At 46.4% G+C, this 27,673-nt stretch overlaps 1 protein-coding gene across 1 annotated transcript in view; it reads right to left on the bottom strand.

Annotated features, from left to right (window-relative positions):
* apoltp (apolipoprotein lipid transfer particle homolog) overlaps positions 1-27,673 on the bottom strand; it is a 433,926-nt gene that overhangs the window by 84,174 nt on the left and 322,079 nt on the right. Inside the window, exons 46-55 of the mRNA XM_086000433.1 lie at positions 25,520-25,651; positions 25,022-25,171; positions 23,044-23,160; positions 17,203-17,413; positions 14,426-14,592; positions 11,553-11,665; positions 10,312-10,390; positions 8,191-8,328; positions 4,085-4,247; positions 3,787-3,908 (exon numbers count right to left, since the gene is read on the bottom strand). Coding sequence (XP_085856559.1) covers positions 3,787-3,908; positions 4,085-4,247; positions 8,191-8,328; positions 10,312-10,390; positions 11,553-11,665; positions 14,426-14,592; positions 17,203-17,413; positions 23,044-23,160; positions 25,022-25,171; positions 25,520-25,651 — 1,392 coding nt within the window. The remainder of the gene's footprint in view (positions 1-3,786; positions 3,909-4,084; positions 4,248-8,190; positions 8,329-10,311; positions 10,391-11,552; positions 11,666-14,425; positions 14,593-17,202; positions 17,414-23,043; positions 23,161-25,021; positions 25,172-25,519; positions 25,652-27,673) is intronic.

Consider the following 27,673-nt stretch of genomic DNA (forward strand, 5'->3'; position numbering starts at 1 on the left):
CAGGCACTGCAAGGTCTGTAGCTATAGCAACAGCTTCAGCTAGAGACGCTTGCAGCTGCAGCCGACTCTTTAGAAGCTGTTGCTAAGCAACAGTGTTTGTTGTCAGATACGGAGATGAAAACCTCCCTATGCTTCAACATTAACTTTGTATGTCCGGCAGTTTTGATAGATTGGCAACACGCTGGTCCCGTCAGTGCCGGATATCACAAAGTTTCCTGTACTAGATCTAAAATAGCCTGTTCCCTAGTTGGTTCCTCAACATACTGATCTAGAAAACTAACTTGCATACATTCCATGAATTCGTCCTCCACACTATTGCGGCAAATGTGGTTTGCCCAGTCTATATGTAGATTAAAGTCCCCCATGATTACTGTATTACCCTTGTTACATGCACCTCTAATTTCCTGATTTATACTCTGCCCTACATTACAACTACTGTTTGGGGGCCAAAAACAACTCCCACCAATGTTTTCTGGCCCTTGCTGTTTCTTAGCTCCACCCAAACTGATTCTACTTCTTGATTTTGGGAGCTAAGATCCTTTCTCTCTACTGTCTTTATCCCATCCTTTATTATCAGGGCTACCCCTCCTCCTTTTCCATTTTGCCTATCTCTTCTAAAAGTTAAGTATTCTGGAATATTTAGTTCCCAACCTTGGCCACGTTGCAACCGCGTCTACGTAATGGCTATTAGATCAAACCTATTAATTTCAGCTGCGCTATTAATTCATCTATTTTGTTGCGAATGCTTCGTGCATTCACATATAGTGCCTTTAGCTTTGACTTATTTCTATTTTTCCCTGATGTCATCTTTGTCACTGATGCCTTATTACCTTTGTTACTCTCTCTGTCCCTTCCTGACCCGCTCTGCTCTAGAGCCTTGACATGTCACTCGCTGCTTTTAAATGTACTCTTTCCTGAATCCCCCTCTTCATTAGTTTAAAGTCCTGTCTACTGCCCTAGTTATTCGGTTTGCCAGGACACTGGTCCCAGCCCGGTTTAAGTGAAGCCCGTCCCAACGGAACAGCTCCCTCTTTCCCCAGTACTGGTGCCAGTGCCCCATGAACTGAAACCCCTTCCTCCCATACCACTCTTTGAGCCACGCATTTAAACCCCTAATCTGTTTGTCCCTATGCCAATTTGCGCGTGGTTCAGGTAACAATCCAGAGATTATTACCTTTGAGGTTCTGCTTTTTAATTTGGATTCTAGCTCCTCAAACTCCCTCAGCAGAACCTCATTCCTAGTTCTACCTATATCGTTGGTTCCTACATGGACCCCGACAACTGGATCCTCCCCCTCCCACTCCAAGTTCTCCTCCAGCCACGAGGAGATGACTTTAACCCTGGCACCAGGCAGGCAACACAACCTTCAGAACTATCGGTCACGGCTGCAGAGAACAGTATCTATCCCCCTGACTATACTGTCCCCTACCACAACTACATTCCCTTTCATTCCCCCCACTTGAATGGCCTCCTGCACCTCCTGAATGGGATTAAACAAGAGAAGCCAAATGTGCCTTAAAATACATGGGGCTAAAAATTGAGTAGCTGGGCGCTAACTTCGCCGGGGCACTAAAAGTAGCGCCCCGGAAAAACTAGCGCCCCCGTACCGGAAATTGAGTGGTTGCGCCCCAAGAGGGAAGCGGGGCGCTACTGGAGGCGCCCCGCATCCCTCTTGGGGCGCTGTGAGTCAATATTGTGGCGTTGTGCCACGGTATTGCAGGCCTTCCTCCCCTTCTCAAAGGGGAGTGGCCTTGTGCAGCCGACCTGGGGCCCAGTTGGGCCCCCGGGGATCGGGAGTGCAGGCAAAAGAGCCCGGCACTCAAGAGAAGTGCCGGGCTCTTGGAGCGCAGTCAGCACTCCGTGGGGGGCGGGCATTTCAGGAGGTCTGGGACGGGAGCGCAGGCAGGCGGCCAGCAACAAAAATGGCCGCCCCGCACCTTGCCTCTAAATTGTGCCTCCCCGGCCGCAGGTACGCCCCCTGACCCTGTCGGACATAGCGTCCGGCGGTAAGTCAGGGGGCACTCCCGAAGTTCGTGGCCGGGGCGTGAGCGGGGCGCTGTGCACATCAATGACGTCATCGCCAGTGGCGCAGTGCCGCAGGACACTACCGGTTAACACCACCACTAACCTCCCGCTGAATTTTGCGGGAGGCGTGGGCAGAGCCGCGCCCGGGCGCTAGTTGCGTTGCGTCCCGTTAGCGCCCTCTTAAGGTGCTAATGGGAGGCGCAACCAACTCAACTTTTCCCCCATGGCAAATACCAGGGATGAGGTAAGAAGTGGCTTCTAAATTTCAATTGTGCAATGTTGAATTTTTCCCAAAGCCATTGAGATGGATAAATTTTGACAGTTGGAGTGAAACTGGTCTTTGCCAGTAGCTCGTAGCGAATTGGCAGCCCGTTTTACACAATGCTCGATTTTTCTTTTCTATTGAAATCAATGGAAGAAAAAATTGAGCGCAGTGTAAAACAAGCTGACGATTCGCTTCAGCATGTGGTGCACTAGTGCCCAAGACCAATTTCACTTCCTTTGAATTTTGGGACTAAGCGTTCCCCTCGTACAGCTGGGCAAACACTGCAGCAAGTAGGGAAATATAGGAAACTTTGGTTTATCCGGAGATTGTATGTCCGGAAACCTCGATCTAACGGCAGAAATCAGCAGCCGTTTTGTTAGGTTTTTCTTCTTTTTTTTTCTTCTCCTAGCATTTTTTTAAACAGTCAGTCTCTGGAAAGCCTCTCTGAAGCTGTTGCTAAGCTACAGAGACGCTTCCAAGGGATGGACCGACTGTTTACAAGCTGTTGCTAAGCAACAGTGTTTGTTGTCAGATACGGAGATGAAAACCTCCGTATCCTTCAACATTAGCGCTGGTCTGTCCGGAAGTTTTCATAGATCGGCATCACGCCGGTCCCGTTGGTGCCGGATATCGCGAAGTTTCCTGTATAGGGTTGCAGTAGCGCAAACTTCAGATTCAAATATTTAAAGCTGAGATTCTGGTCTAGAACTCTAGTTCTCAAAGTATGGGGTGTGAGGCCTGTCAAGGTGGGGTGAAGCAAGGGCCGGATAGGACCAGAATCAACTTGTATTTTTAATTTGCATGACGCTGTTGCCACAACACTGCTTCAGTAGCTCCTCCCGATTAGATAGGGTTCATATCAATCAAACAAAGCTCTTCACCTCCGCCCCCCCAAGCAGAGCCATGACTGGGCTTAGTGTACTTTTTATTATTTTAGCGTTCCACCATCACAACCAATTTCAACTTCTTCCAAAGTTCCAGTGACTGCTCTGTGCGCCTTCAGTGCCCCACTCTCTGGCCTCGTTACTCAGTTGCCCGGCTCCATCTCCACCCTTGCATTCTCCTTGTGGAGCAGTGCAAATGCTGCAGCAAATAGTGTTGCAGCGACAAGCAGGAGAAAGACGAACATTTCAAACAGATGAACAGAGGAAACAAAAAAAGTGGAAAGTGAAAAGAATCAGGGAGAAAAGAGACAGAGCAACAGAAAATAAAAGCAAAAGAGGAACGTGGAGAGGGAGAGAAACACAAGTGAAGGAAAAGACAGATATCTTTTGTGGAAGGTCACAAGAGTCCGAGAACTTTTTGGTCACGCTTGACTTAAAAAAAAACTTAAATGGTGGGGCCCAGCCAAGAAAGGTTTGAGAACTAGTGAGTTTCAACCATATTGAAAGTCTGAATAAATTTAAACATAATAAACACAAGAAAATATATCTCGCAGGCCACGGTTTCCATCTTATTATCAGTCACAATAACGCATCCATGTTTATCAAACTAACCTGATCCTTGTTGTCCCAGTTGATTACAATATCATCCCGGTGACTGAGGAGAGAATGAGAAAGGCTCATCCTAACCTGCGATTGATGAGGTAATGGGATGGCAAATGGATGGAGAAAGTCCACTACAAAAGAATGACAAAGTCTATTTAATCTTGTTAGAAATGCAGGATACAAATTATTTTGCTGAATAAAAAAAATTGTAATATATCTGCTGAACTACTGATCAAGTAGTTCAGGTTGGAAGATTAAAACGTACAATTTCTTATTATTTTACTAACACTCCCAAATTAGATTTTACCATGAATTTCATGGCGTCCAAATATCTTTGGGAAAGGTCCACTGTAGTTTCCTAAAAAACTCAATTCCTTGTCTTCCCACACGGCAGTGTGACTGAGCATAAAGGTCCGGCCATTCTTCTGGTAACCTGTGTTACATACCAATTTTTTAGGAATTGCTTTCAACTGTAAAGGGAAAACAAATAAAGCTAATTAAAAAGTAATTTTGTATCTGCCATTATTGGAAAGCAATGCTAGGAGACAGTTGTAATGAGTGGTGCGGTTACCAAAGAAACACTGTACAAAATCTTGACTTTAATTAACAGGCAGATGAAGAATGAGTAACGCAGCCCATCCGTCAGTGTAAATGTCGTAAACCTGCTCCCAGCAGATTTGGATTTACTGGAAAGGACAGAAGTCTCCAAGGACCTGACATTCATATTTTCATAAAGATGTGAGCGAGGACTACTTTTTTGCTAATAGGGGAACTGCTAGCAAAAAGGCAGGAGGGTATACGGCTCCTGTGAAAAAAGTGTTGTTAGTGGTAACAAAGAAGCATCAGCCAATCACACTGCATCTTTTAACATCTCTCACAAAGGCACTTAACCAATATAAATCTGCCAAACTCTGATAATCCAGCTGTGTAATGTGCAATTGCCATGCAGAATGGCTTAAGAACAATAGGGGCGATTGTAACCCTACCAGCAGGTGGGCAGTTAATATTGCCCCGGTTACTTAGGACACTTCCCGATTTTAACCTACTCAATGGAGCAGGCAGCAAGGACACCCAACCAAAGCTGGCAGGGTCCTTTTTTACACATGCACGTCAGGTCCTGATAACGCCATCAGGACCCGACTACAATCTTAACCTGGCGGCCTGAGTGGGAAGCCACAGTGAGTTTCCCCCCAGGCCGGAAAAAGTACATAAAAAAAAAATACTTTCGTTTGGAGCCATGAGGAGCAGTAAAGCATCGGCCTCACGTGTGGACTTGCCTTCTCAATTGCATGAACTGACAGCTGATCTCCACTCCCTGCCCCCCACCCGCCAAAACCGGGCAGTCTCCCAGCCAGAATGGGTGGAGGTCATCTGGTGGGTTTTAAACGAGACCTCAGGCTTCATTTCTGGAGCAGTGGGTGAGCTTCTAACGCACAACGCTACATAGTGTGCATGTACATAGATCCCTGAAGGCAGCAGGATAAGTAGATAAGGTGGTTAAAAAGGCATATGGGATACTTGCCTTCATTAGCCGAGGCATAGAATATAAAAGCAGGGAGGTTATGATGGAGCTGTACAAAACGCTAGTTAGGCCACAGCTGGAATACTGTGTGCAGTTCTGGTCGCCACACTATAGGAAGGATGTGATTGCATTGGAGAGGGTGCAGAGGAGATTCACCAGGATATTACCTGGGCTGGAGCACTTCAGCTATGAAGAGAGACTGGACAGGCTGGGGTTGTTTTCCTTAGAGCAGAGAAGGCTGAGGGGGGAGCATGGTGGCGTAGTGGTTAGCACTGTTGCCTCACAGCGCCAGGGACCCGGGTTCAAATCCGGCCTCGGGTGACTGTCTGTGTGGAGTTTGCACATTCTCCCCGTGTTTGCGTGGGTTTCCTCCCACAGTCCAAAGATGTGCGGGTTAGGTTCATTGGCCATGATAAAAATTGGCCCTTAGTGTTAGGGGGGATTAAATACGTGGGGTTATGGGGTTACGGGGATAGGGCTTGTGTGGGATGGCTGTCGGTGTAGGGACCGGGTGCTAGGGTTTGGATGATCAGCCATGATCTCGTTGAATGGCGGAGCAGGCTCGAAGGGCCGAATGGCCTACTCCTGCTCCTATCTTCTATGTTTCTATGATTGAGGTGTACAAAATTATGAGGGCGTAGATAGAAAGGAACTTTTCCCCTTAGTAGAGGGGTCAATAACCAGGGGGCATAGTTTCAAGGTAAGGGGCAGGAGGTTTAGAGGGGATTTGAGAAAAAACTTTTTCACCCAGAGGGTGGTTGGAATCTGGAACTCACTGCCTGAAAGGGTGGTAGAGGCAGGAACCCTCACAACATTCAAGAAGCATTTAGATGAGCACTTGAAACACCATAGCATACAAGGCTACGGACCAAGTGCTGGAAAATGGGATTAGAATAGACAGGGCTTGATGGCCGGCAAGCACACGATGGGCCGAAGGGCCTCTTTCTGTGCTGTATAACTCTATGGCCTAGAAATTGACTATAGCCCCGTTTGGGGCGCCAGCCTCGCCAGGGCGCTAAAAGTAGTGTCCCGGCAGCATTCGCGGCCGCCCGCCGGAAATTCAGTGGTAGCGCCCTAAAGGGAAGTGCGGCACTACTGGAGGCGCCCCGCATCCCTCTTGGGGCGCTGCGACTGAATATCGTAGCGCTGCGGCACGTCGCGCTGCGGTACTGCAGGCCTTCCTCCCCTACTTAAAGGGGAGGGGCCTTGTTCTGCGCGATCTGGGGCCCAGCTGGGTCCCCAAGGATCGCGAGTGCCGGCAAAAGAGCCCGGCACCGAGGAGAAGTGCCGGGATCTTGGAACGCAGCCGGCACTCTGCGGGGGGTGGGGGGGGGGCGGGTTCATGAGGCTGGGGACGGCAGCGCAGAGAGGTGCTGGCAGGCGGACAGCAACAAAAATGGCCGCCCCGCACCTCTCCTTTATTTTGCGCCTCCACCGCCACAGGTAGGCCCCCCTGAACCGGTCGCACATAGCGTCCGGCGGTAAATCAGGGGGCGCTTCCAAATATCGCGGCCAGGGCGTCAGCGGGGTGCTGCGCACACCGATGATGTCATCGGTAGCGGCGCAGCGCTAACGGCTAGCGCCACCACTAGCGTCCCGCTGAATTTAGCGGGAGGCGTGGCCAGTGGCTTGCGACCCACTTAGCGTCCTCTTAAGGCGCTAACGGGTGGCGCAGCCCACTGAATTTCTCCCCCTATGACTCTATGACCTGGTCCAGCATTAAAATTGGGGCCAAAGAAAATTCTGGTTCCGTGACCATGCAGTAAAAGCTCTTGTAAGTGTTGAAATGAAGCACTGCAAACAAATTGTTTGGTGGCTGACGAAAAGTTTGACCTGCAAAGAAGGAGGCAGGCTTTGGAGTACGTCACCCAGATGGTGAACACTAAGTTAAGAAGGGAGCAAATTGCATGACTTAATGGCAGCACCAGCAGAGGCCTGAATGCTACTATGAAGTCGTAGCACAGGACATATATACACATGATGGAAAGTTACAGTTGTAATACTAAGTTCATGCAAAAAAAAGCTGTACCGACACAGAGAAATGATTCCATACATAGTGGCTGTGTATAAGTGCACCCTCATGCACCTGTCTCACCGGCTGTGGTGGTCGGTGTGCTGCTGATGCTTGTTATGCACCATCTTCCCTCTGGTGATTCAGGCTTTGCAACTGCTTCTCATTTAAGCCAATTGTGAGTCAACTGTCCATGGCAATACTGTACATCATGCAGTCATTATTGTTATTTTGTAAACCTTCTAGGGAGTATCCTGTATGGCTCTCTTCTCTTCCTCCCCCCAGCCCCCCGCACCCCCCCCCCCCCCCGCCCTGGTTACAGTAACACCCTAATTGCTTGCTTTCTGAGGCCGCATGAGCATCATTGAAGCCACTCTCTGATGGAATATGGGGATTATGCAGAGGTGATGGAATATGGGGATTATGCAGAGGTGTCATCTCTAAGGTAGCACCATGTAACCTATGGGGCTAAATTTATGAGTTAGCCCTCCTGAGGGTAGAACTCGACTTTGTGCAATAGTGTAAAACGGGTGATAGCGAGGCGGCAGCCCATTTTACAACTCCCCCGACTGACTTCAACGGAAATAAAAATCGGGAGAGGCGAAAAATGGGCTGCTGACTCGCTGTCCCCCCATTTTACACTATCGCCCAAAGTCAAAATCTATCCCCTGGTGTGGAGCTTTGATGGATCGAAAAGGTAGATTGGATAATCAGGCAAAGGGACTGGTATGCTCTTAGTAAAAATAAAAGAAATGGGATAAAAGATACAACCGTTAATCACAGAAATAAAATCAATAACATGCTAACTAAATATCAGGTGTAATACTGCATTGTTACAAGAATGCAAGCATATGATGTTAAATGAAATGATGGAACAAACCTGTGGGAATGTGTGAGTCATCTCCAAGACCTCACTATAACCAGAATCACCAATAGTTAAAATGGTGAAAGCATTCAGTTTACTCTTATCCAGTATGACGTTCAGTGTTCCTTTGACCATATTTGCAGAGTAATCAACCTACAAAGAAAAGATTGTCAGAATTAGCGTTATAAATATGAAAGAATTCAATTAGGTTATGTTTATTTTATTTGTATTGTTTTATAATTAAAATTGAATGTTCAAATGTACGTAATAAAGCGCACAGAGGCTATTTTAATGCAATGTATATAGCAGATGGATACACACACACCAAAAACTCTCAATACAAAGCTCAGGCACATAAAGTTGTGTTTGGAGTTTCCTTAAAATTGAGTTACAGATTGTTGTTAGTGCTTTTAATAAGCTGCATTTGTGCTTTTGCTGACTGAATAGAGAAGGTAATTATCAGTATAAGTTTACAGTATCCTGCCAGAAATTCTTGGCAATATACAGAAAGCGTAGTTATATATTTGTGCTCGCCTTGATCTTCTGTCAAATATCCCTTCCTGGACTTGTGATGATGACAGTGTCCCAGGACAGTTAAGTCTCCTCTTACATTGGCAATACTGTGTGCACATGGAAGGAAGTTCATGGTGTGCTAGCGTTGCATAGTGAACTGGATGGAGTCCCATTCTCAATGCCATAAAACCCCTCAAGGGAAATTAGAAAGAATGGGAGTAGAACTGCGCCAGGAAATAAAAGATAACTCATACATTGCAGGGGAGGTAGACAAAGATTCTAACAGAAATGTGCAAGAAACTGTTGGGTGCTTGTGATTATCAGTGTATGGACATAGCCCGATTGGGGAAAATAGCACTGCCCTTGTGCAAAATAAATTGAAAAATGTATTCCATTTTGGGTATAGTCCAATACTTTCTGTTGCAATCAAAGACTTAGGGCTGGATTTTGAAGCTTTTGGAGGCGGGACTGCTGCTTGCCGGGTTTCAGTCCCGCCTCCATCAGCTTCTGGCCAACCAGCGGGATTTTCCCCTGACTGACCTTGTTAAGTCCGCCCAGCGGGCTCAGCAGGCCAATTAGGGGGAAGTCACTGACAGAGCACGTCAACGTCTGACGTGCCATCTGTCAAGATTTCTTGAAAGAAGAAATGTCCGTGTTTGACAGCTCTGTGAAGCTGTCAAACACTGACATTCTGTGTAGTTTGATGAGCCCTTGTGTTCAGGACTCATCAAACCTTTCAACTTTGCAGAAATCACCTGGCTGTTGGTTCGGAGGATCTAACAGCCAGTCTGTGAAATCTACAATGAAGATGTCGGGACTCTGGATCCACAGCGGCTGAAGGCTGTAGGCAGAAACAAAGGTAAGTGAACATTTTATAACAGTTAACACTCACCTTACATACTTACCACTCCATACTTACACCCATCACTCACCTCTACATCTCACTTTTAGACCCCTCCGACCCCCGCAGGCCTCCTACTCGGCTCCTCCACTCTGGCGGTGTTCCCCGAGGTTGGGAAGCCTGCACTTGGAAAGGTAAAATGGGACTAATCCTATTTTCTGCCTGTTAACTACCGGGTCAGGACAGCTTCCCGCCTCCTGGCAAAAGTGCACGGAGGCAGGTTTGCCAGCCGCCCCCACATTCTGCAACTTTACCGGCAGTCCCGCCTCCATACCCGCCTCCTCGGGGCTGAGAAAATCCAGCCCTTATTATCAGCTGCTATAAATATAGATCGGTGCTGTCTGGTTTGTGGCTTGCTCCAGCCCAAAAAAAGCACTTTGATTTATGTTGGTAAATTTGATCAAGGCAATTTATAAATAACAAAAAAAAACTCAGACTCCTCAGCATGAAACGTTGCATATGTTGGTGGGGTGGAGGTCATTTTCAGTCTGGGTGGAGAATGGCCACCCGACATGCGCCCACCTGATTTTCCATTCGCCTGAAGTCAATGTAAAGGAAGTTCAGCCAAAGAATAGAACGGGCGTCCGATCCCCAACCGCCCGTTATCTGCCTGCGTCCAAACTGAAAATTCTTCCCCTCTGCTTTCAATACAAGCTGACATTTGTCTGCTAAAGAGCTTTATACAGTTTTACTTCAGAAATTTCAAAACAATAGCTATTTACCTTTGGCACTATTTCCACTGTCCCAGGGAGATAACTGAGGGCAGGGATATTCTGCAATACTATCAGCTGCAGCTCTTTACTATAAAGGGAAGGAAACAACCAAACTGTAAGTTAGCCAAACTAAGAACATTGTAAAAATTAAACAATACTAGGAACAGCGAAGGAAACAGTAAAAACTATGTTGAACTGTATTGAAGAAAAATCTCGTAACAATCTCAATGCAATTATACTAGCGGAAAATCAGGGTGTGGTAGCATCGTGGTTATGGTATTGAATAGTAATCCAGAGGTCATGAGTTCACTATCCCGCCGTGGCAAGCTATGAAACTGAATTTAATAAATCTGATCATTTGTGGGCAAGCACCAGAAAATGAGATAAGAACATAAGAATTAGGAGCAGGAGTAGGCCACACGGTCCCTCGAGCCTGCTCCGCCATTCAATAAGATCATGGCTGATCTTCGACCTCAACTTCACTTTCCCGCCTGATCCCATATCCCTGGAGTCCAAAAATCTATCGATCTCAGCCTTGAATAGACTCAACGATTCCGCATCCAGAACCCTTTGGGGTAGAGAATTCCAAAGATTCATCACCCTCTGAGTGAAGAAATTTCTCCTCATCTCAGTCCTAAATGGCCGACCCCTTATCCTGAGACTATGACCCCTAGTTCTAGACTCTCCAGGCAGGGGAAACAACCTCTCAGCATCTACCCTGTCAATCCCCCTCAGAATCTTGTATGACCATGAAAGCTGCTGGGTTGTTGAAAAACCCAATTGGTTCACTAATGTCCTACAGGGAAGGGAACCTGTCACTCCCACCTGGTCTGGTGTGACTCTAGTCCCACACTACATGGTTGCTTCTTAATATCTTCAGGGTAATTAGGGATGAGCAATAAATAGGGCTTTGCCAGTGTCACCCCCATCTCCAGAACAAATAAATAAAATGTCAAATAGAAAATTATTTCATCCTCAGTCGTATTCTCCAGCCCCTTTTAACAATACCAGAAATGGTTCTAACTGTATTCTATATTCAGTGATTACAGCAAAAGCTCAGAATCTGAGTAACCTTAGTGTGCTGAATGACCTTTGGAGTTAAAAGAAGGCATGTGTTGTGTCATTGGACATTTGTAAAACAGAGGTTTTTAATCCTAAGTAACATGGAATAATTACAGCACAAAAGTTGTATTTGTTTATCTATGATTCATTGGTCTCCGTTAGATTACTGCTGACATTGTTCCTCTTACTTGTGTTGTTGGTTCCTCCCCTCCACATGCAGTATCAGATTGGCAATTGGCTCATAGTTCAGCCTCAATGATGCATCCACGTCAGTGTCTTTGATCATACCATTGCATTCAGCCTGAGTAAGTGATGGCACAGCAATATAAGTACAATATTTGGTGTGGAAAGTTATGCTGTTACTAAAATATTTGTTGGGTAACATCCACTTTGTCAGTGGCAGGGTTCAGCCCATCCAGACACAGGAAACCAAACTATTTTACCAAGTGTCATTTCTACAACTGGACAATTATACATGTCACTTTACAGAACAAAACTGAACATATATAAATGATAGCCATTGCCCACCCTAGAGCACTATGCAGAGTGCCACGTCTGCTCTCTAACTGCTATTAGCAGCTATCTCCTGCCTCTCCATTCCTTGTCATGGCTTTGTTAGAAGCCACTATTTTGTTTCTAAAAAACTGTAAAATACAAAACATATTAATTTGCTAGTGTGTTGAAGCATAACCCAGAACATCATTTGTTACACCTTGTATCAGGCAGAATCCCTGAGATTCCACAGGGGTTCTGCTGGTCTCCTGCCATAGCTAACCAGCAGAACACCATGTGCAATGTCAAGGATACTGTGCTGTTTCCAGGAGTCTCCTCATTGCCTTGTAACTTCTGTCATCAAGGAGGCTTGAAAAAGGTAATTAAAAAGTAATTGTTCAGCTCGACCTCCTTCCTCAGGGGGCTGACAGGACCATGTCTGGGGTCGGGGGTGTGGCCCCTGGGAAATCCCCCCACCCCCTCATGGACAGACAGGCACTGGAGTTTCCAGTAGGTATAGGCAGGCGGATGTCCAAAGTGGTGCTTGCGCCCACCTGCCCCATGCAAATGATGTGCCCTCCCACTGATCTGTGCTGTAGGGCATCAGCAGGCACGATCCCGACATAACCACTGAGATCGCACCCGGCAGATTTTCAGGCTGCGATTTTCCCTACTTCGGCCGGTCCATGGCGGGCGAGGTCGGTGGCAGGTCGCGGCCTCACTGCTGGCTCCAGCCCGGCCTCCCTGCTGGCTCCAGCCCGGCCTCCGACATGACTTTCCCCTGATTGGGCTTGTTAAGCCCACCCAGCGAGTTTCCCGGCCAATTGAAGGAAGCGGGTCTGGTGATATCATTCACGACGTGTCATCAGCCGGTTTCCTTAAAGGGACCATGCGCAATTTGTGCTGTCAGTGTTCTACAGCATTGAGGTGCTGCAAACACTGACAAGCACTGCACAGGGGTGCACGGCTGCACCCAGGCTCTCCCATGACTATATGGAGGGAGCCACAGCACACAGGGAGGTCCTCTTCGCTTCCAATGGGCGGAAGAGACCTCCCCAAGAGTCCAACGCAGGCTGGCTGCACATTGCACAGGAGGGTACAAGCAGGAATGTCGTCAGGAGGACCAGGCTGCAGTGGTGCAAACCTTTTAATGATCTCAATAGATCATGAAACGTTACTGCCAAGCCACACTGAACCTCATCTTGCTGTGCCACTCATCACATCCCCATCACTCTGCCTTCCCTACCCTACTCCTGCACATCCTTACTCACGTCAACTTATCTTGCACCTCCACCCATCCCTCTCTATCTACATTATCACATCCCCATCTCACTAGCCACCCCTCACACTCACCCTCATCCTAGTCCAATCATACCAACTAACAACACACAAGGGTAGGCACTTGTGTGTTTTAGCCAATGTTCATGTGAAGTTTCTGTTAATGTGCTGTCAAACATTAAAATCTTTATTTTCAACACTTTGCGTTCTTAGACAGATTTGTGTGCACCTTTGGAAATGGCTTAGTGAGTTGCAATGAATGGTAAGACATAACGGCACCCCCGCAATGCTGATGAGTGTGAAAGGAATGGCTTGGGCATTGTAGGAATGCTTTATGGTGTTGGTGTGGGGTGGTGCCAACCTGGTGCATCATGTGGCAGCCAGAGTGTGCAACGTCAAGTGAAGTAAATGTGGCCACGGTGAGGTCATCGCTGGCCTCCCGGGCAGCAATGTGGTTGGGTGCTGATGCCCTGTGTCCTGTGCAGCATCAGATGATTGCGAAGAAGGTTGGTGTGGTTGTTGGTGCTGCTGGTGTGCCTGGTGATGCTGGTGTTGCAGCTGATCGTGGTCAGATTCTGAGGACCAAGGTGAGAGAGTATAAACCATACCCATGCTGATGGAATAGATGGCAGGTGAGGTTGAGATGACAGAAGCAATCTGCCAATGGTGAGAGATGTTGTTCCAATGAGGTGACATTGACATTGGATAAAGAGTTGCTCCAAACACTTGCAACCTGCATAAAGCTCAACCTGTCTTCCAAATGCAGGAAGCAACAGCTTCTGAGCTTGGAAAATAAACAGCTGTGAGATGGGAGCTTTTATAGCACATTTCAAGCTGTCAAGTAATGAGATGATTCCATGGCCATTCAACTCCCGCCCAGCTTAACAGACATGATCCCCGAGCAGTGTGGACTCCATTGGCGAGCTGGTAAATTCTAAAGGTGAGCTCAAAATTGTTGTTAATCCTCTGTTAACAAGGTCATAATGACCTGAATTGCCTCCCCCACTGCTGCGTGTCTGGTCTGCTCAGCGCTGACAGACCCAACATTTGGTAAAGGCGCGTGGCGGTGGGTTGACAGCGGGGTCCTGACCCGCTGTAAAGAAAAAAACGCTTTCCCACCCGACCTGCCACCGATCCCGCCCACTGGCTCCCTGGAAAATTCCCCCCTCAGAGACAGTGCCTCTTTGATACCATAATTTTAAAATCCTATTACAAACTAAATTTTAAGTAATTCTCTAGAAATGATTACTAACAAGTAAACATTTACAGTGAAACATTTCACATCAATTACCTTGATACTGAAGGGCACTCCAAGCTGTTTGATGAAGGGGATTGTATGCTGAACTCCAGCACTCAATTCAATAACCGTGCCCAATGCAAACTGTCTGGAGGCACCCAAACTTATCTTCATCTTCTTGGCATCATACTGAATGTCAAAAATTGAACTCATTTTGGTTCCTGAGAATCAAAAGTGTAGCACAAAGCAATATGAACTGGCAAAACTGAGGAGCTCACACACTATAGCCTTGAAATTGTTATTGGCAGTAACCATGAATGAATGAATGCTTAACACGTTCGTATGAAATTCTGTTATTTTAGCGGAGGTGTTAACCTGTGCAAAATAAATGGGTTGACACCGGTGTTATAATAGCAGAGAGGAATGTCCTCCAAATGTATCTAAATGTTTGTCCACCAGTATCAGCAATGGTCATTCCTGGGCTTATAGTAACACTGAGTGTTACGTAGAGGGGTTATGGTGCTTTGAGCAGATTGTGCCTCGGTCTGGTGTTAATGGCAGTCATGTTTGTTTGCATTATTTCCAAATCAGTATGGAAATCTTATCAATTAGATTTTGGAAATGTTGTGCTAATTCTATGAGGGATGTTAGTGCTGGAGAACAGAACACTTGGGGGGAGAAATTGGGTGAGTAGCGCCACCTGTTAGTGCCTAAAGAGGCAGTCAGTGGCTGTAGCGCCACTGGCTGCGTCTGCGGCGATATTCAGTAGGGGCGCTAATGGTGGCGTTAGGCATTTGCGCTGCGCCGCCACCGATGACGTAATCGGTGTGCGCAGCGCCCCATTCGTGCCCCGTTCGCGATATTTGGTAGCGAATGCCGCAGTTGCGCCGCTCGCTACCCGCGCCCGGTTCACGGGGCCTTACTGTGCTGGCAGCGGCACAAGTTAAGGTGGAGGTGCGAGGCGGCCGCTTTTTCGGCGGCCGCCTGCCAGCACCTCCGTCCCCGGCCTCCTAACCACCCCCCCCCCCCGCCGCATTGCCGGCTGTTTCCCGAGAGCCCAGCACTTCCCCTTGGTGCCGGGCTCATTTGCCGGCACTCGCGATCGGGGCTCGCGCTGTTGCAGGCACCTCCCCCTTAACAGTGGGAGGAAGGCCTGCAGTACCGCAGCGTGCCGTGCCACAGCATGTGGCGCTGCGGCACGGTGCGCTGCGATAATCAGTTTCAGCGCCCTAAGAGGGACGCGGAGCGCCTCGAGCCTCGCCCCGTGTCCCTCGAGCGGCACTGAAACTGAATATCTGACGATCGGTATCACTCCGATCGCTGCGCTAAATCCTGCGCTCCGCCGACTTTTGCGCCACTTTGGCGCCCCAACCCAATTTCTAGGCCTTGTTATTTCAAGCACCCAAACCCTGATTTTAACTTGGGGTGGCAGTTGTATGGGCGGGGCCGAGTCGGGCAGCAAACCTCGGCCTGGGAAGTTCTACCTGCCGGGCATAATCTGCATAGGCCCAGTCAGTCCGAAACTGGCAGGCGACCACAGCAGCTGGCCGCTGGTGGGGCCGCAATAGTGGGTGGCACGAAGCGGTCGCCGGGGACCGAAGGAACAGTCCCTGGCACTTGGGTAGGTAGCAGGGAGGGGGTTCGGAAGGGCTTTGCAATTGAAGGAAGTGGGGGGGGGGGGGGGAGGTGGTGCAGCCCGGAGGCAGGGGAGGCCTAAACCTTCCTTGTAGGGCCCAGAAGACCACTCCTGATCCTCCTGGCCTCATAGCCAGGCCCCACAAGGAAATTCAGAAAAAGTCAAAACAAACTTACCTTTTTAGACCTCTCCTGGCCCCAACTCCTCTTCCTGCTAGGTTGGCCTTGCAGGAAATCCAGAACCGTTACCCTGTGCAGACCTCTAGTTAAAACAGCAGTCGGGCCCCCGATGCCATCAATTGAGCCTAATCTGTATATTTAAAGAAGGACCCCACCAGTTTCCAGCAGGTGTTTTTCCTGCTTGCACAGAAGAGCAGGTTAAAATCAGATCCTGCGGGAAGGGAGCGGGACCTCAGCAGTAAGACCCCGGGCAATTTTAACCGCCTGTCCACTTGATTTCTGTTGGGCGAGCAGGGTTACAATTGTTCCTCCAATGTCAGTATTAAGCACAGCTTCATCTTCTTTGACTCTGTCTCAACAGTGCATCATAACCCCAAACTCAGAAGAGCACATGCTACTGCATCAATGCAACATTCCCATATCAGCCATTCAGTGGCCTCTCTGAATGAGAATCGCCATTAGTGTTTAATTAGGAGTCATTCTGTGCTGTGGGCCCATATTTGATAGGAACTGGATTAAAGCTACTTAAATTACATAAAATAATTTTACAGCAGATAAACAGAGGACACTTTATCCAATTGACCTGGACTGGATTTGAACACATGCCCAGAACTGAGAGGCCTGTGTCTAACAGTCTCACTGCACCACCATCTACCCCCCATGTTGGAAACGGAGTAGGGTGTGATATCAGTGGCAAGTATGGCTGGATTACAGTGACATTAATAAAGAGAACTGAAAGATCTAGTGAACATTGTCCAAAACATAATGATCTCACAATTCCTCAACTAAAACGTCAACAGTCAACGATTGTAGCCATTGTTTTTAAAATTCAGCTGATGAAACCATTGGGCTTGGTGACATCGACTGAAAACTGCTCTTTTCAATGAGATTCCAACCCTATACTAAACTGGTACAGCTACTAAGAAGCTTTCCAATGAGTTTTACATTTTAATCAAAACAAATTTTTTTTACAATTAGGGCAATGCTAATAATTTGGTACAAATTTAAAACCTTACCAGCTCTTTGTGCAGTTAACACAAGCACAATCTCCTTTGGATAACCAGCGGTCGCTAAGTTTTCACTGTTGTGATTGTTTCTGATGATTAACTTAAAATGCTCATCATTTAAATAAGTGTTGAATGCATATGCAATGGACTTCTCCCCATCCACAATGATTTGAACAGATCCCTCGAGATTAGGAGTCAGACCTTGGATGTTAGCATTTACCTGAAGTGAAAGAATATTTATTTATTTCCCTCTTTGCATCCATATTTTTCTCTGTTTAGTGACAAATACTATTCTCGACCCAGAGGGTGGGCAGGTGTCCTGCTTACCGTCCTCTACTTTTGCTGTTTTTTAAGCCGTAACTTAAGAGCTACACAACTGTGGCACTGATTGACATCCTCAAATTTTCCCTCCCTCCCACAACTTGGATACTGAAAAAAGGATGAAGTTGTTGTCCAGCACAGCAATTGGTCGAACACTCACCAATCAGAAGGTGCCGAGTTCAAATCCCAGACTATTTTTTACTGGGCGAATTGGATGCAGTGCTGGAAAATAGCTTCCAAATGATTCCTGGCTGGTTGGGAAGAAAATTTTTTCAGCTTTGGTGGACCAAATTTCCTTGGCAGTAGGGGCGAATTGGGGGGCATTACTGGAGCAAGTGAAGGCAGAAATTGGGGCAGGACCCAGTTATAACAGGTCTCCACCCCATTTCAGATGCACTGGGTGGTGGGGCGGGGGGATCTTGCACCTGATCCTTGCAGCCTGACATCAGGAATGGAGCTGGGCCTAGCGGGTTGACATCCCCTGCCAGAATTCCCACCAGTCCCGCCTGCAGTGCCCCCGACGTACTGTACACCTGCAGGGGTACAGTACCATCAGTGTTTCAAATAGGGGCCACAGGATTGGTGAAGGCCAGTTTCTTTACTGCAGCTGGTCACAAAGCAATTGGCTGCTGTAAGGAAAGCAGCCTTTATGCAAGTCCCTCAGGCCTCTTCAGCCAGGCCTGGCAGGTCTGCAGCTAAGCAGCTGACACCGCCACATGTTCCTAGTTCCCCAAATAGTAGGCACCAAACTGCACTGATACTGGCACAGGCGGCTACCAACTATATGCTAATTACTTGACTCCATTCTGGCGGGGTCAGACACCTAAGTCTCTGCTGTATCGGAAGACCCTCTGCACCACTGCTATAGGGATAAATATTGGCCAGGGAGAACTCCCCTGCTCTTCTTCGAATAGTGCCGTGGGATCTTTTACATCCACCTGGTAGGGCAGATGGGGCTTCGGTTTAACGTCTCATTCAAAAGATGGAACCTCGGACAGCACTGCACTGAAGTGTCAGCCTAGATTATGTGCTCAAGTCTCTGGAGTGGGACTTGAACCCACAACCTTCTGACTCAGAGACGAGAGTGCTACCCACTGAGCCATGGCCGCACCTTAGAGAGTGTATATTACCCATTATTGTTCGGAATTACTTAGATTTGAAGGAATGTTTTCATTTGAACATAGAAAAGGCTTCAGATGGAACCGCTGGTGCTGATCCCAACACACCTCATCCCAGCAGCTGAGAGCAGAGTTGGGATTTTCTGCTTTGGCAGAATCCCACTGTATCTGCAGAAGAGCGGGACTTCTCTCTGCTTGTTTGTTCCAGTGCAAAACCCAGCTTAAATATAGTTATTTTGGTGGGTTCAGTGAGATTCCTGCCTCTGCTGGGAATTTGCCTAAGGGGAAGGAAAACTGTTGCTGGTCCCAAGATCAACTGCAGCCCCTTAGGAGGAATTTAAAGTTAAAGCACCCTTCCGCCTGCCATAGCAATACTGGATGCCATTAAGAACATAAGAAATGGGAGCAGGAGTAGGTCATTCGGCCCTTTGAGCCTGCTCCGCTAACCCACTGGCGTCCCTTGCATCTAGTGCTGCTATGGTGGCAATGATGGGAAATATGTTATATGATTTCATCCCATCATTACTACTCAATTGTGAATCTGTCCGCCGATATAGTGGCTGTATTCACCTTCAGTGGAAAATCACAAATGAGCAGTAACCATTGGAAGCCACAGAACTGCTCCCCAGTGGATTTTCTGTCCTCATATGCCCGAGATCTGCCTGAAATCAGGCGGATTTGAACAAAATTTCTACCCCCGGATGTGTTGCAAGTCCTTAGTAATTGCAATTCATGCTGAAGTAGTTTTCATATGGACTTCTGGGAGGGGCAGAATTGCTCTATGTGAAGCAATATCGTAAGCTTCTTCTCTTTGAAAGTATTTACAGTTACCACACAAAGCAGTTAGAGCAATCCCTCCCCTCTACACTATTAAATATTGTTAAGGGTTTTTAATTCTTTCAGTACCAGGGTAGTCTGATAGACAGCCTAATAGTAAACCCACCGATTGGCCAAAGCATTCACTAAGACATATTAGGCTGTAATTTAGCATGCTAGTTAATGCAATTGCATTATATTTCTGTCCGTGCTATTTTAACATTGTCCTTAACCTATTCAAAATAGTGCTGGTAAGAATTTAATGGTAAACTAAAAATGGCATGAGAGAATTAAATATGGCTTCATATAACAGCTTGAAATATTACATACCTTACTGAAATATGCTTTCATATTAAAAACATGCACCATGTAAGGAAATGCTTAATGAGTTATGGTCCAGATATTGTCACTAGTGTTCCATCAGGACATATAGGCATTTAGTTTAAAACGTTTTTTTATTTCAATGACCACATACGCAGATGTTTGTGTCTGAAACTTTTTCCCCTCGAATTCAGTTTTAGTTGAAGTTTTCTTTTCTTTTAAATTAGTTCACAATCAAAACTTACATTAGCAGTAAACGTGCTAACAATTAGAACATGACAGAAAGCCATGATTAAGCTTTAAGCTGCCATTAGCCACATCTGAATGACATCAACTGACCCCGTCTTTTGAATCTCAATGAGGCCCTGACCTGCCTGGGGTTGAGCTCCACACACGCTACCCGAAAGGCACCATTTAAAATACCACAGGGCACATATGCAGCGTGGCTTCAGTGAGTGTTGTGCTATGGATATTTTAACCCCCTCCCACATGCCCATTCTTGACTGGTGCAGGGGGTTGAAATTAGGGTTTCATTTTAAGTATTCCAAGTCGGTCCCACTAGAAACTAGGCTGAAACTGCCCAAATTTAAATCACTCATAGCTTTTAAAAATGGCAAAAGAAGAATCTTTCTAATTGTTCCTTCCATCAGCCAAGACTAGGCTCTAAGCCACGTCTCGGAGGTGAGAAAACAATGTGCAAATCCATCCAATTTTCTTCCTGCTTCCCCTTGGTGTTAACAGTTCGTTGTGTAAAAGATTAAGATCCTGCAAAACTACAACAATTTGTCAAAATTCTACAGAGACATATTAATAAGAAACACATTTCAACATAAATGAAAATCTTTTGGTGTACTTTTGAAACAATTAGAATCATAGAATGATTACAACACAGAAGGAGACCATTCGCCCCGTGCCAGCTCTCTGCAAGAGCATTTCAGCTAGTCCCACTCCCCTGCCTTTTCCCCATACCACTGCAAAAAATTTTCCTTCAGGTACTTATCCAATTCCCTTTTGAAAGCCACGAATTGAATCTGCCTCCACCACCCTTTCAGGCAGTGCATTCCAGATCCTAACCACTCGCAGCGTACAAAAGTTTTTCCTCATGTTGCCTTTGGTTCTTTTGCCAATCACCTTGAATCTGTGTCCTCTGGTTCTCGACCCTTCCGCCAATGGGAACGGTTTCTCTCTATCTACTCTGTCTAGACCCATCATGATTTTGAAAACCTCTATCAAATCTCCTCTCAGCCTTCTCTGGTCTAAGGAGAACAACCCCAGCTTCTCCAGTCTATCCACGTAACTGAAGTCCCTCATCCCTGGAACCATTCTTCTAAATCGTTTCAGCACCCTCTCTAAGGCCTTCACATCCTTCCTAAAGTGCGGTGCTCAGAATTGGACACAATACTCCAGTTGAGGCCGAACCAGTGTTTTATAAAGGTTCATCGTAACTTCCTTGCTTTTGTACTCTATGCCTCTATTTATGAAGCCCAGTATCCCGTATGCTTTTTTGACCACTTTCTCAACCTGCCCTGCCACCTTCAACGATTTGTGCACAGATACTGCCAGGTCTCTCTGGTCATGCACCCCCTTTAGAATTGTATCCTTTAGTTTATATTACCTCTCCTTGTTCTCCCTACCAAAATGTATCACTTTGCACTTTTCTGCGTTAAATTTTATCTGCCATGTGTCCACCCATTTCACCAGCCTGTCTATGTCCTCTTGAAGTCTATTACTATCCTCCTCACTGTTCACTATACTTCAAAGTTTTGTGTCATCTGCAAATTTTGAAATTGTGCCCAGTGCACTCAAGTCCAAGTCATTAATATATATCAAGAAAAGCAGTGTTCCCAGTACTGATCCCTGGGGAACACCACTGTATACCTTCCTCCAGTCCGGAAAACAACCGTTCACCACTACTCTTTGTTTCCTGTCACTTAGCCAATTTTGTATCCATGCTGCCACTGTCCCTTTTATTCCATGGGCTTCAACTTTGCAGGCAAGCCTATTATATGGCTGATATACCTATCAATTCATCCAATGAAAAGCGACGAGTTAAGACAGTAACTATAGGTTTTTATTGGCTAAATAACAGAGCCCACCCTCGTGGGTGATCGGATCCAACAAGGAGGAATACCAGCCAGTCGACCACCTTTATACCTGGGCAAGTAGGTGGAGCCATGGGCGGAGTCCGCAGTGGTCAGCCCAGGTATAACAGCGTGACAAGAGGCGACCTCGTGTAGTGATACAACAGTGTAAACAGTGATAACCATAGTGTAACGATAGTGAACGATAAAAGTGGTTTACCACAGTGGCACTTTACCAAACGCCATTTGGAAGTCCATATACACCACGTCAACCACATTGACCTCATCAACCCTCTCTGTTACCTCATCAAAAGACTCAATCAAGTTAGTTAAACAGGATTTGCCTTTAACAAAGCCATGCTGGCTTTCCTTAATTAAACCACAATTAAATGATTAAAAATTTACGAATATGTTTTATTGGTATCAGCTGTGGCTCAGTTGGTAGCACCCTCGTCTCTGAGTCAGAAGGATGTGGGTTCACGTCCCACTCCAGAGACTCGAACATAAACATCTAGGCTGACACTCCAGTGCAGTACTGAAGGAGTGCTGCACTGTCGGAGGTGCTGTCTTTCAGATGAAACATTAAACCGAGGCCATGACTGCTCTCTCTGGTGGACATAAAAGATCCCCTGGCACTACAGGAATCCATCCCCAACCGCGGGGGATACGTCCCTGAAAACCCCCGTGGTTAGTAAAACCACGGTTGGCAAATTCAGTATAAACACAATAAAAAATATAAAAAGCATATAAATAGCATAAAAATCATGTTTTTTACCTTATTCCTAAATTTAAAACTGCGGATACGCGAATTTCACTGCCACGGTTGACAAAAATTGTCGCAGAGTGGAAACCATGTATACGTGAAATCCGCGTATGGCAAAACCGCGGTTGGGGCGGGATTCCTGTATTTCGAAGAAGAGCAGGGAAGTTATATCTGGTGTCCTGGTCAATATTTATCCCTCAATCAACATCACTAAAAAACAGATTATCTGGTCATGATCACATTGCTGTTTGTGGGAGCTTGCTGTGCGCAAATTGGCTGCTGCGTTTCCTACATTACAACAGTGACTACACTTCAAAAAGTACTTCACTGGCTGTAAAGTGCTTTGGGACGTCCAGTGGTTGTGAAAGGTGCTTTATAAGTGCATTCTTTTTTTCTTTCTTTCTTTCTTTGAATGGCAACAGCTTCTTACCTGTATATCAATGTGGTCATCTACGAGTAGGGTCTTGAGTATCTCTATATTATGAGTAAGTTTGTAGTTCAATGAAATATGATGTGCCTTGTGAACGAAAGTCAAATCTTCAATTATCTAATTAAAATGTAATCACAGTTACAATGGATTCATCAAAGCTTTTCCTGGTGATATACACTGTACATTACATTAACACATAGGGCACAAGTATGTTACAGCTCTTTGTAGAATTTGAGTGGTGATTTATGCTTGGTAGTTTGTGCTACAAGTGTGCTACACTGCAACATTTTCTTGTGATTCATTAATGTCACTTTCCTGTTACCAACAAATGTATCAGAAACAATGCCACAAATGTCAATCATACCACATGTTATGAAACAAATCACATAGCCGCAGACACAGGGATTTGATCCTCAAAGGATATGTACTCACTTTTTTTTTTACTTAACCTGTCCCACTCACCTATCGCCCTAGTCTTCGCTGACCTTCACTGGCCTATCAACTTCAAAATCCACGGTGTTGTCAATAAATTCCTCTACAGTCTTACTCCTGTCTGCAATCTTTTCCAGCTCTTCACTCCTACTCACACCCTCTAATGTTCCCTCTAATTTTTCTCTCTCTCACATGGCAGCTGTCGATCATTCTGCCATTGCCATTTACACTTCATCTTTTGTTTCTTAACTTGTCCCATGACCATCTCCTTTTGCCTTGCACCATCATCCCTTTTGTCTCTTAATCTCTCCTGCCTTCCATCCTATCCCAGACCTTCCCTTTTGTTCTTTCCTCCCCTCCCCCCTTTCCCTGTCCCTACACTTGCTTAAAAACCTGTTCCATCTCCAGCTTTTTCCAGTTCTGACGAAGGGTCATCGACCTGAAACGTTAACCCTGTTTCTCTCTCCACAGATGCTGCCTGACCTGTTGAGTATTTCCAGCATTTTCTCTTTTTATCTCTAATATTCCCCCTCTGGTCTACGGTGTGTTCTCCACTCCCTCCACTCTACCATTGGTGGTAGAGCCTTCAATCATCTCGTCTTGTACTCGAGGACTCTTTCACTAAGCTCCTCTGCCTTGCTTCATTCCTACCCACCTTCAAGAACCTGCTAAAAACCTGCAGCTTCCACTGTTCCTTCAGTGACCTCCTCTAATTTCTTCTCCTTTTGCACAACCACAAACTGTGAAGTGTTTGGAACGTTTTGCTATAGTAAAGGTGCCATATAAACGTAAGTTTTATTTTTCTGATAACTTGATGGGGCTACTGGACCTGGGTTGATTGGAGGGTGCTGAGGGTGTGCGTGTGTGGCGGCTGGGGGGTGGGGGGGCAAGTGATGGACCATTTGACTCATTTGAAGATTGACTAAGAGGCTGGAAAAAAATTACCATTTGGCTCATTCACTAAGCTCATCCTTCTAATGCACGACACCTTCCATCATGACATCTAATTACATTTTGAATGACCCCAATATTGCTGTCTCTGTTACCTTCCTACATAAATTATTTCAAACATTTATCACTCTTTGAGTGAAGTAGTTTTTCTTGATGACTGTTCTAAATTTACTTTTCACTAATTGCTTATGGTCTCTCGACCGACTTCCTTGTCATATTGTGGAGTAATCAACCGTCTCAAACTTCAAACCGCTGCACCAAATTGATGATAAAGAAACATGTGGGATGATGTCATGATAACCTAACTGTATGAATCATTGCACAGTTTGAAAAACACTGATAAACTCAAAAAATACATCAAATGTGCTCTTTAAGTTGACCACTTGTGCTACAACTAACATAAATTCACTGATGTTTTATGAGATACTATCACAAAATAAAAAAGTGTGTAGTTATACGTGATTAATAGACGAGATTCGGAATGGTGGGTGTGGCTTTTCAGATATGCAAATCTGGTTTCATTTGTCTGCAGTCTTTTAGTTATTCTTCTCCAATTACAATCAGAAAGTGTTTCGCATTTTTTTTTTTACTTTACCTGCTTGCTATCAACAATAAATCGGAAGGACCGCTTGTATGTGTCGGCCTGTTTCTCAGCTGTTAAAGCCACAACTGTGTTTCCTGGAATGCCAAGCCGTGAGGCGCCTTTAAAGTTGTGGAACAACGAGGCAGCAATCGCATGTTTATTCTAAGGAGGGAAAAAAAGTGTCAACATTATTATTGCTAATTGCAGATGTTAGGCATTCCATATTGATTCTGCAGAAGTTCAAGGAATTAAACCCCTTAATATGTCCAGTGGGTATGAGGTGTCAAATGAGCTGTTTAATTTTGTTAACTGCAACTTTCATTAATGGATTTTATAATTGTGTTTTAGTTGCAGTACAATATAATGTATACCATTTAAATAACTATTATCCTGTCCCGCTGACCAATTATGTGTTTTTCTCCCCTTTTGCCTCTTTTTCTACTCATTCCACCGTGGTTTAAATAAATGTGGTGTTCATCAGACAAGGCTAAAGCTGCACGCAGTACTTACAGTACCAGCCTTCAGAGTCAGCAGGCCGTCTAGTTTAGTTTGATCAACATTTATCTGTATCTCTGACTCAAAGCTAACTCCATTCATCACAATATAACCTGACCCATCAATTTTCAGTGGTGCTCCCAGATCCTGAAACAGAGTAAATTAAATAATTACTTATGAATATATATATATAAACCAGAACAACCTATTGAGCCCAAAAGACTATTTACAACAGACACATGCTTAAGTGAGCTTACAGAAACTCATAGGCTGGAATTTTCTCCAGGGAGGTGGGTTGGGGGGAAACCCGGGAGGCAGGGCTTGATTTGCATGTGAGGTCTCGAATTCCTGCCCGCAGCCAGCCAGATTGAGAGGCTGGCTGTCTGCGGGCAGGCAGGCCTGCAGATGTGAGGGGTCGGTCCGGGGAAGGGATCGCGGGGTCGGCAGTCGGGGATTGCGGGGGGAGGGGAAGTTGGGAATCGGCAGTCGCGGATAGCGGGGGGTCGGAATTTGGCAGTGGAAGATCAGGGATCGTGGGATGGGGGGGGCGTTGGCTGGAGCATCGATGGCGGGGGGGGGGGGGCCGGGGAGCGGAGAGAGGATCGGGCCAGCCACCAGAGGATTGTGGCCGGACCAGCTACATCATGGGGGGGGGAGGGGGTGGTGGAGGCCTCATGGTGGGGTCTCCAATCGCGGGGGGTGGGTTAGGTAGGGACCCTGGATCCAGGAGTTAGGTATAAAGCTACGTACCTCCTGGACGCAGCAGTCCCCGCCTCGGATTAACTGCCGGGTTTCACCAATTGTGTGAAACCCGTTCACAGGTAGTTAAAATCAAAATGGAGGTGAAAAACAAGGTTTCCAGCCTCATTACAATATTTAAATTGACATACTGCCCCCTGGGTGCAGGTTGGTCACCTGCCCCCATCCTGCCGCCGTTACAATCGGAAGTGGGCAAGTTGGAGGCGGGATCAGGTCAGGAATCCCATTTTTAACAATTTAACTGCCCCCATGCCCCAAACCCACCCTTTTTTTTTTAGCAGAAAATGCCAGCCATTGGGTGTGAAATTCATTTTGGCGGTGGCGCTAAATGGGTGATACCGAGCTGTAGCCTGTTTTACACTCAGCCCGATTTTCTTAACCATTGGAAATTCACTATCGCCCAAGAAAAATCTCACCCCCAAATACATATAAAAACAGACCAACAATGACAGTGATCTGTGATTAATCAGAAATGCAAGATTTCAAAGTTTAGCTCTACTGTTTGATATTATGGTGGGCCCTCCAGATAATAGTCAGGTCAGACAGTGCTCAACCATTATAGGCAGGTAGCAACAATATGTAAAAATGATGGTCCTGAAAAACTACAGCATAACTTCAATGGGATTCCTGTCGAAACGTATGCAGGAATCCATCGGAATGACTCCCTTCCCAGCCAGGAACCTGATATATTAGGTCTTGGCTGCGGAGGGAAGTTTCTAATCAGCTTTGGAAGGGACGGACCGCCTGCCCACTCCTTACAAGGCCAGTGATCGCCCTCAGTTGGAACCCAGCATTGAGTCAATGCAGGTATGCCCAGTGAGACCAGCCGACCCAGGGGCATACGAGGATCACCTGGAGGTCCAGGCCAGGACCAGTGCCTGGGCTCCCAAGAATAAAGGGACATGAATTTAAGCAGCTCCTTTTTATATCGGAGCTGCAGGGGCAGCCAGATTGTTGTCGAATGCCCACTCCTGCTGGTCCCACCTCAGATCCCATGAACTTCGGTGGGGTCACTGGCAGAGTTCAGCAGCGGGCACAAGCCTGGTGCACCAGCTGGGATTATGCCTCCACAGATTTTCGGGGTTGATGTATAGTCATATTGCTAATTTTGAGTATATTAATCTAATGGATCGTGGCCCTGATAGCTATCTCCTACGTGTCTGGGGAACGCTCAGTTCCCAGGCAGAACAAAACAGGAAAAGAGCGCAAATATTTGTGGTGCGGGATTTTTTTTTACATTGCCCAGTAATCTCCTGTGGATCCCGAGGGTGCAGAAGCAGAAGCAGGGGGCAACCATAGAAATGGAAGAGAGGGCCTAACGGGAACACCTGCTTCACTTTCCTCCTGAGACATTGGTGGGTGTCTGTTTGCCTGGCCCGGATACAACAAAGACAAAGAGGCCTCAAAAGG

The sequence above is a fragment of the Somniosus microcephalus genome, chromosome 11 (assembly GCF_052327205.1).
Source record: "Somniosus microcephalus isolate GS21.2 chromosome 11, FLI_Smic_1.0, whole genome shotgun sequence".
Lineage (NCBI taxonomy): Eukaryota > Metazoa > Chordata > Chondrichthyes > Squaliformes > Somniosidae > Somniosus > Somniosus microcephalus.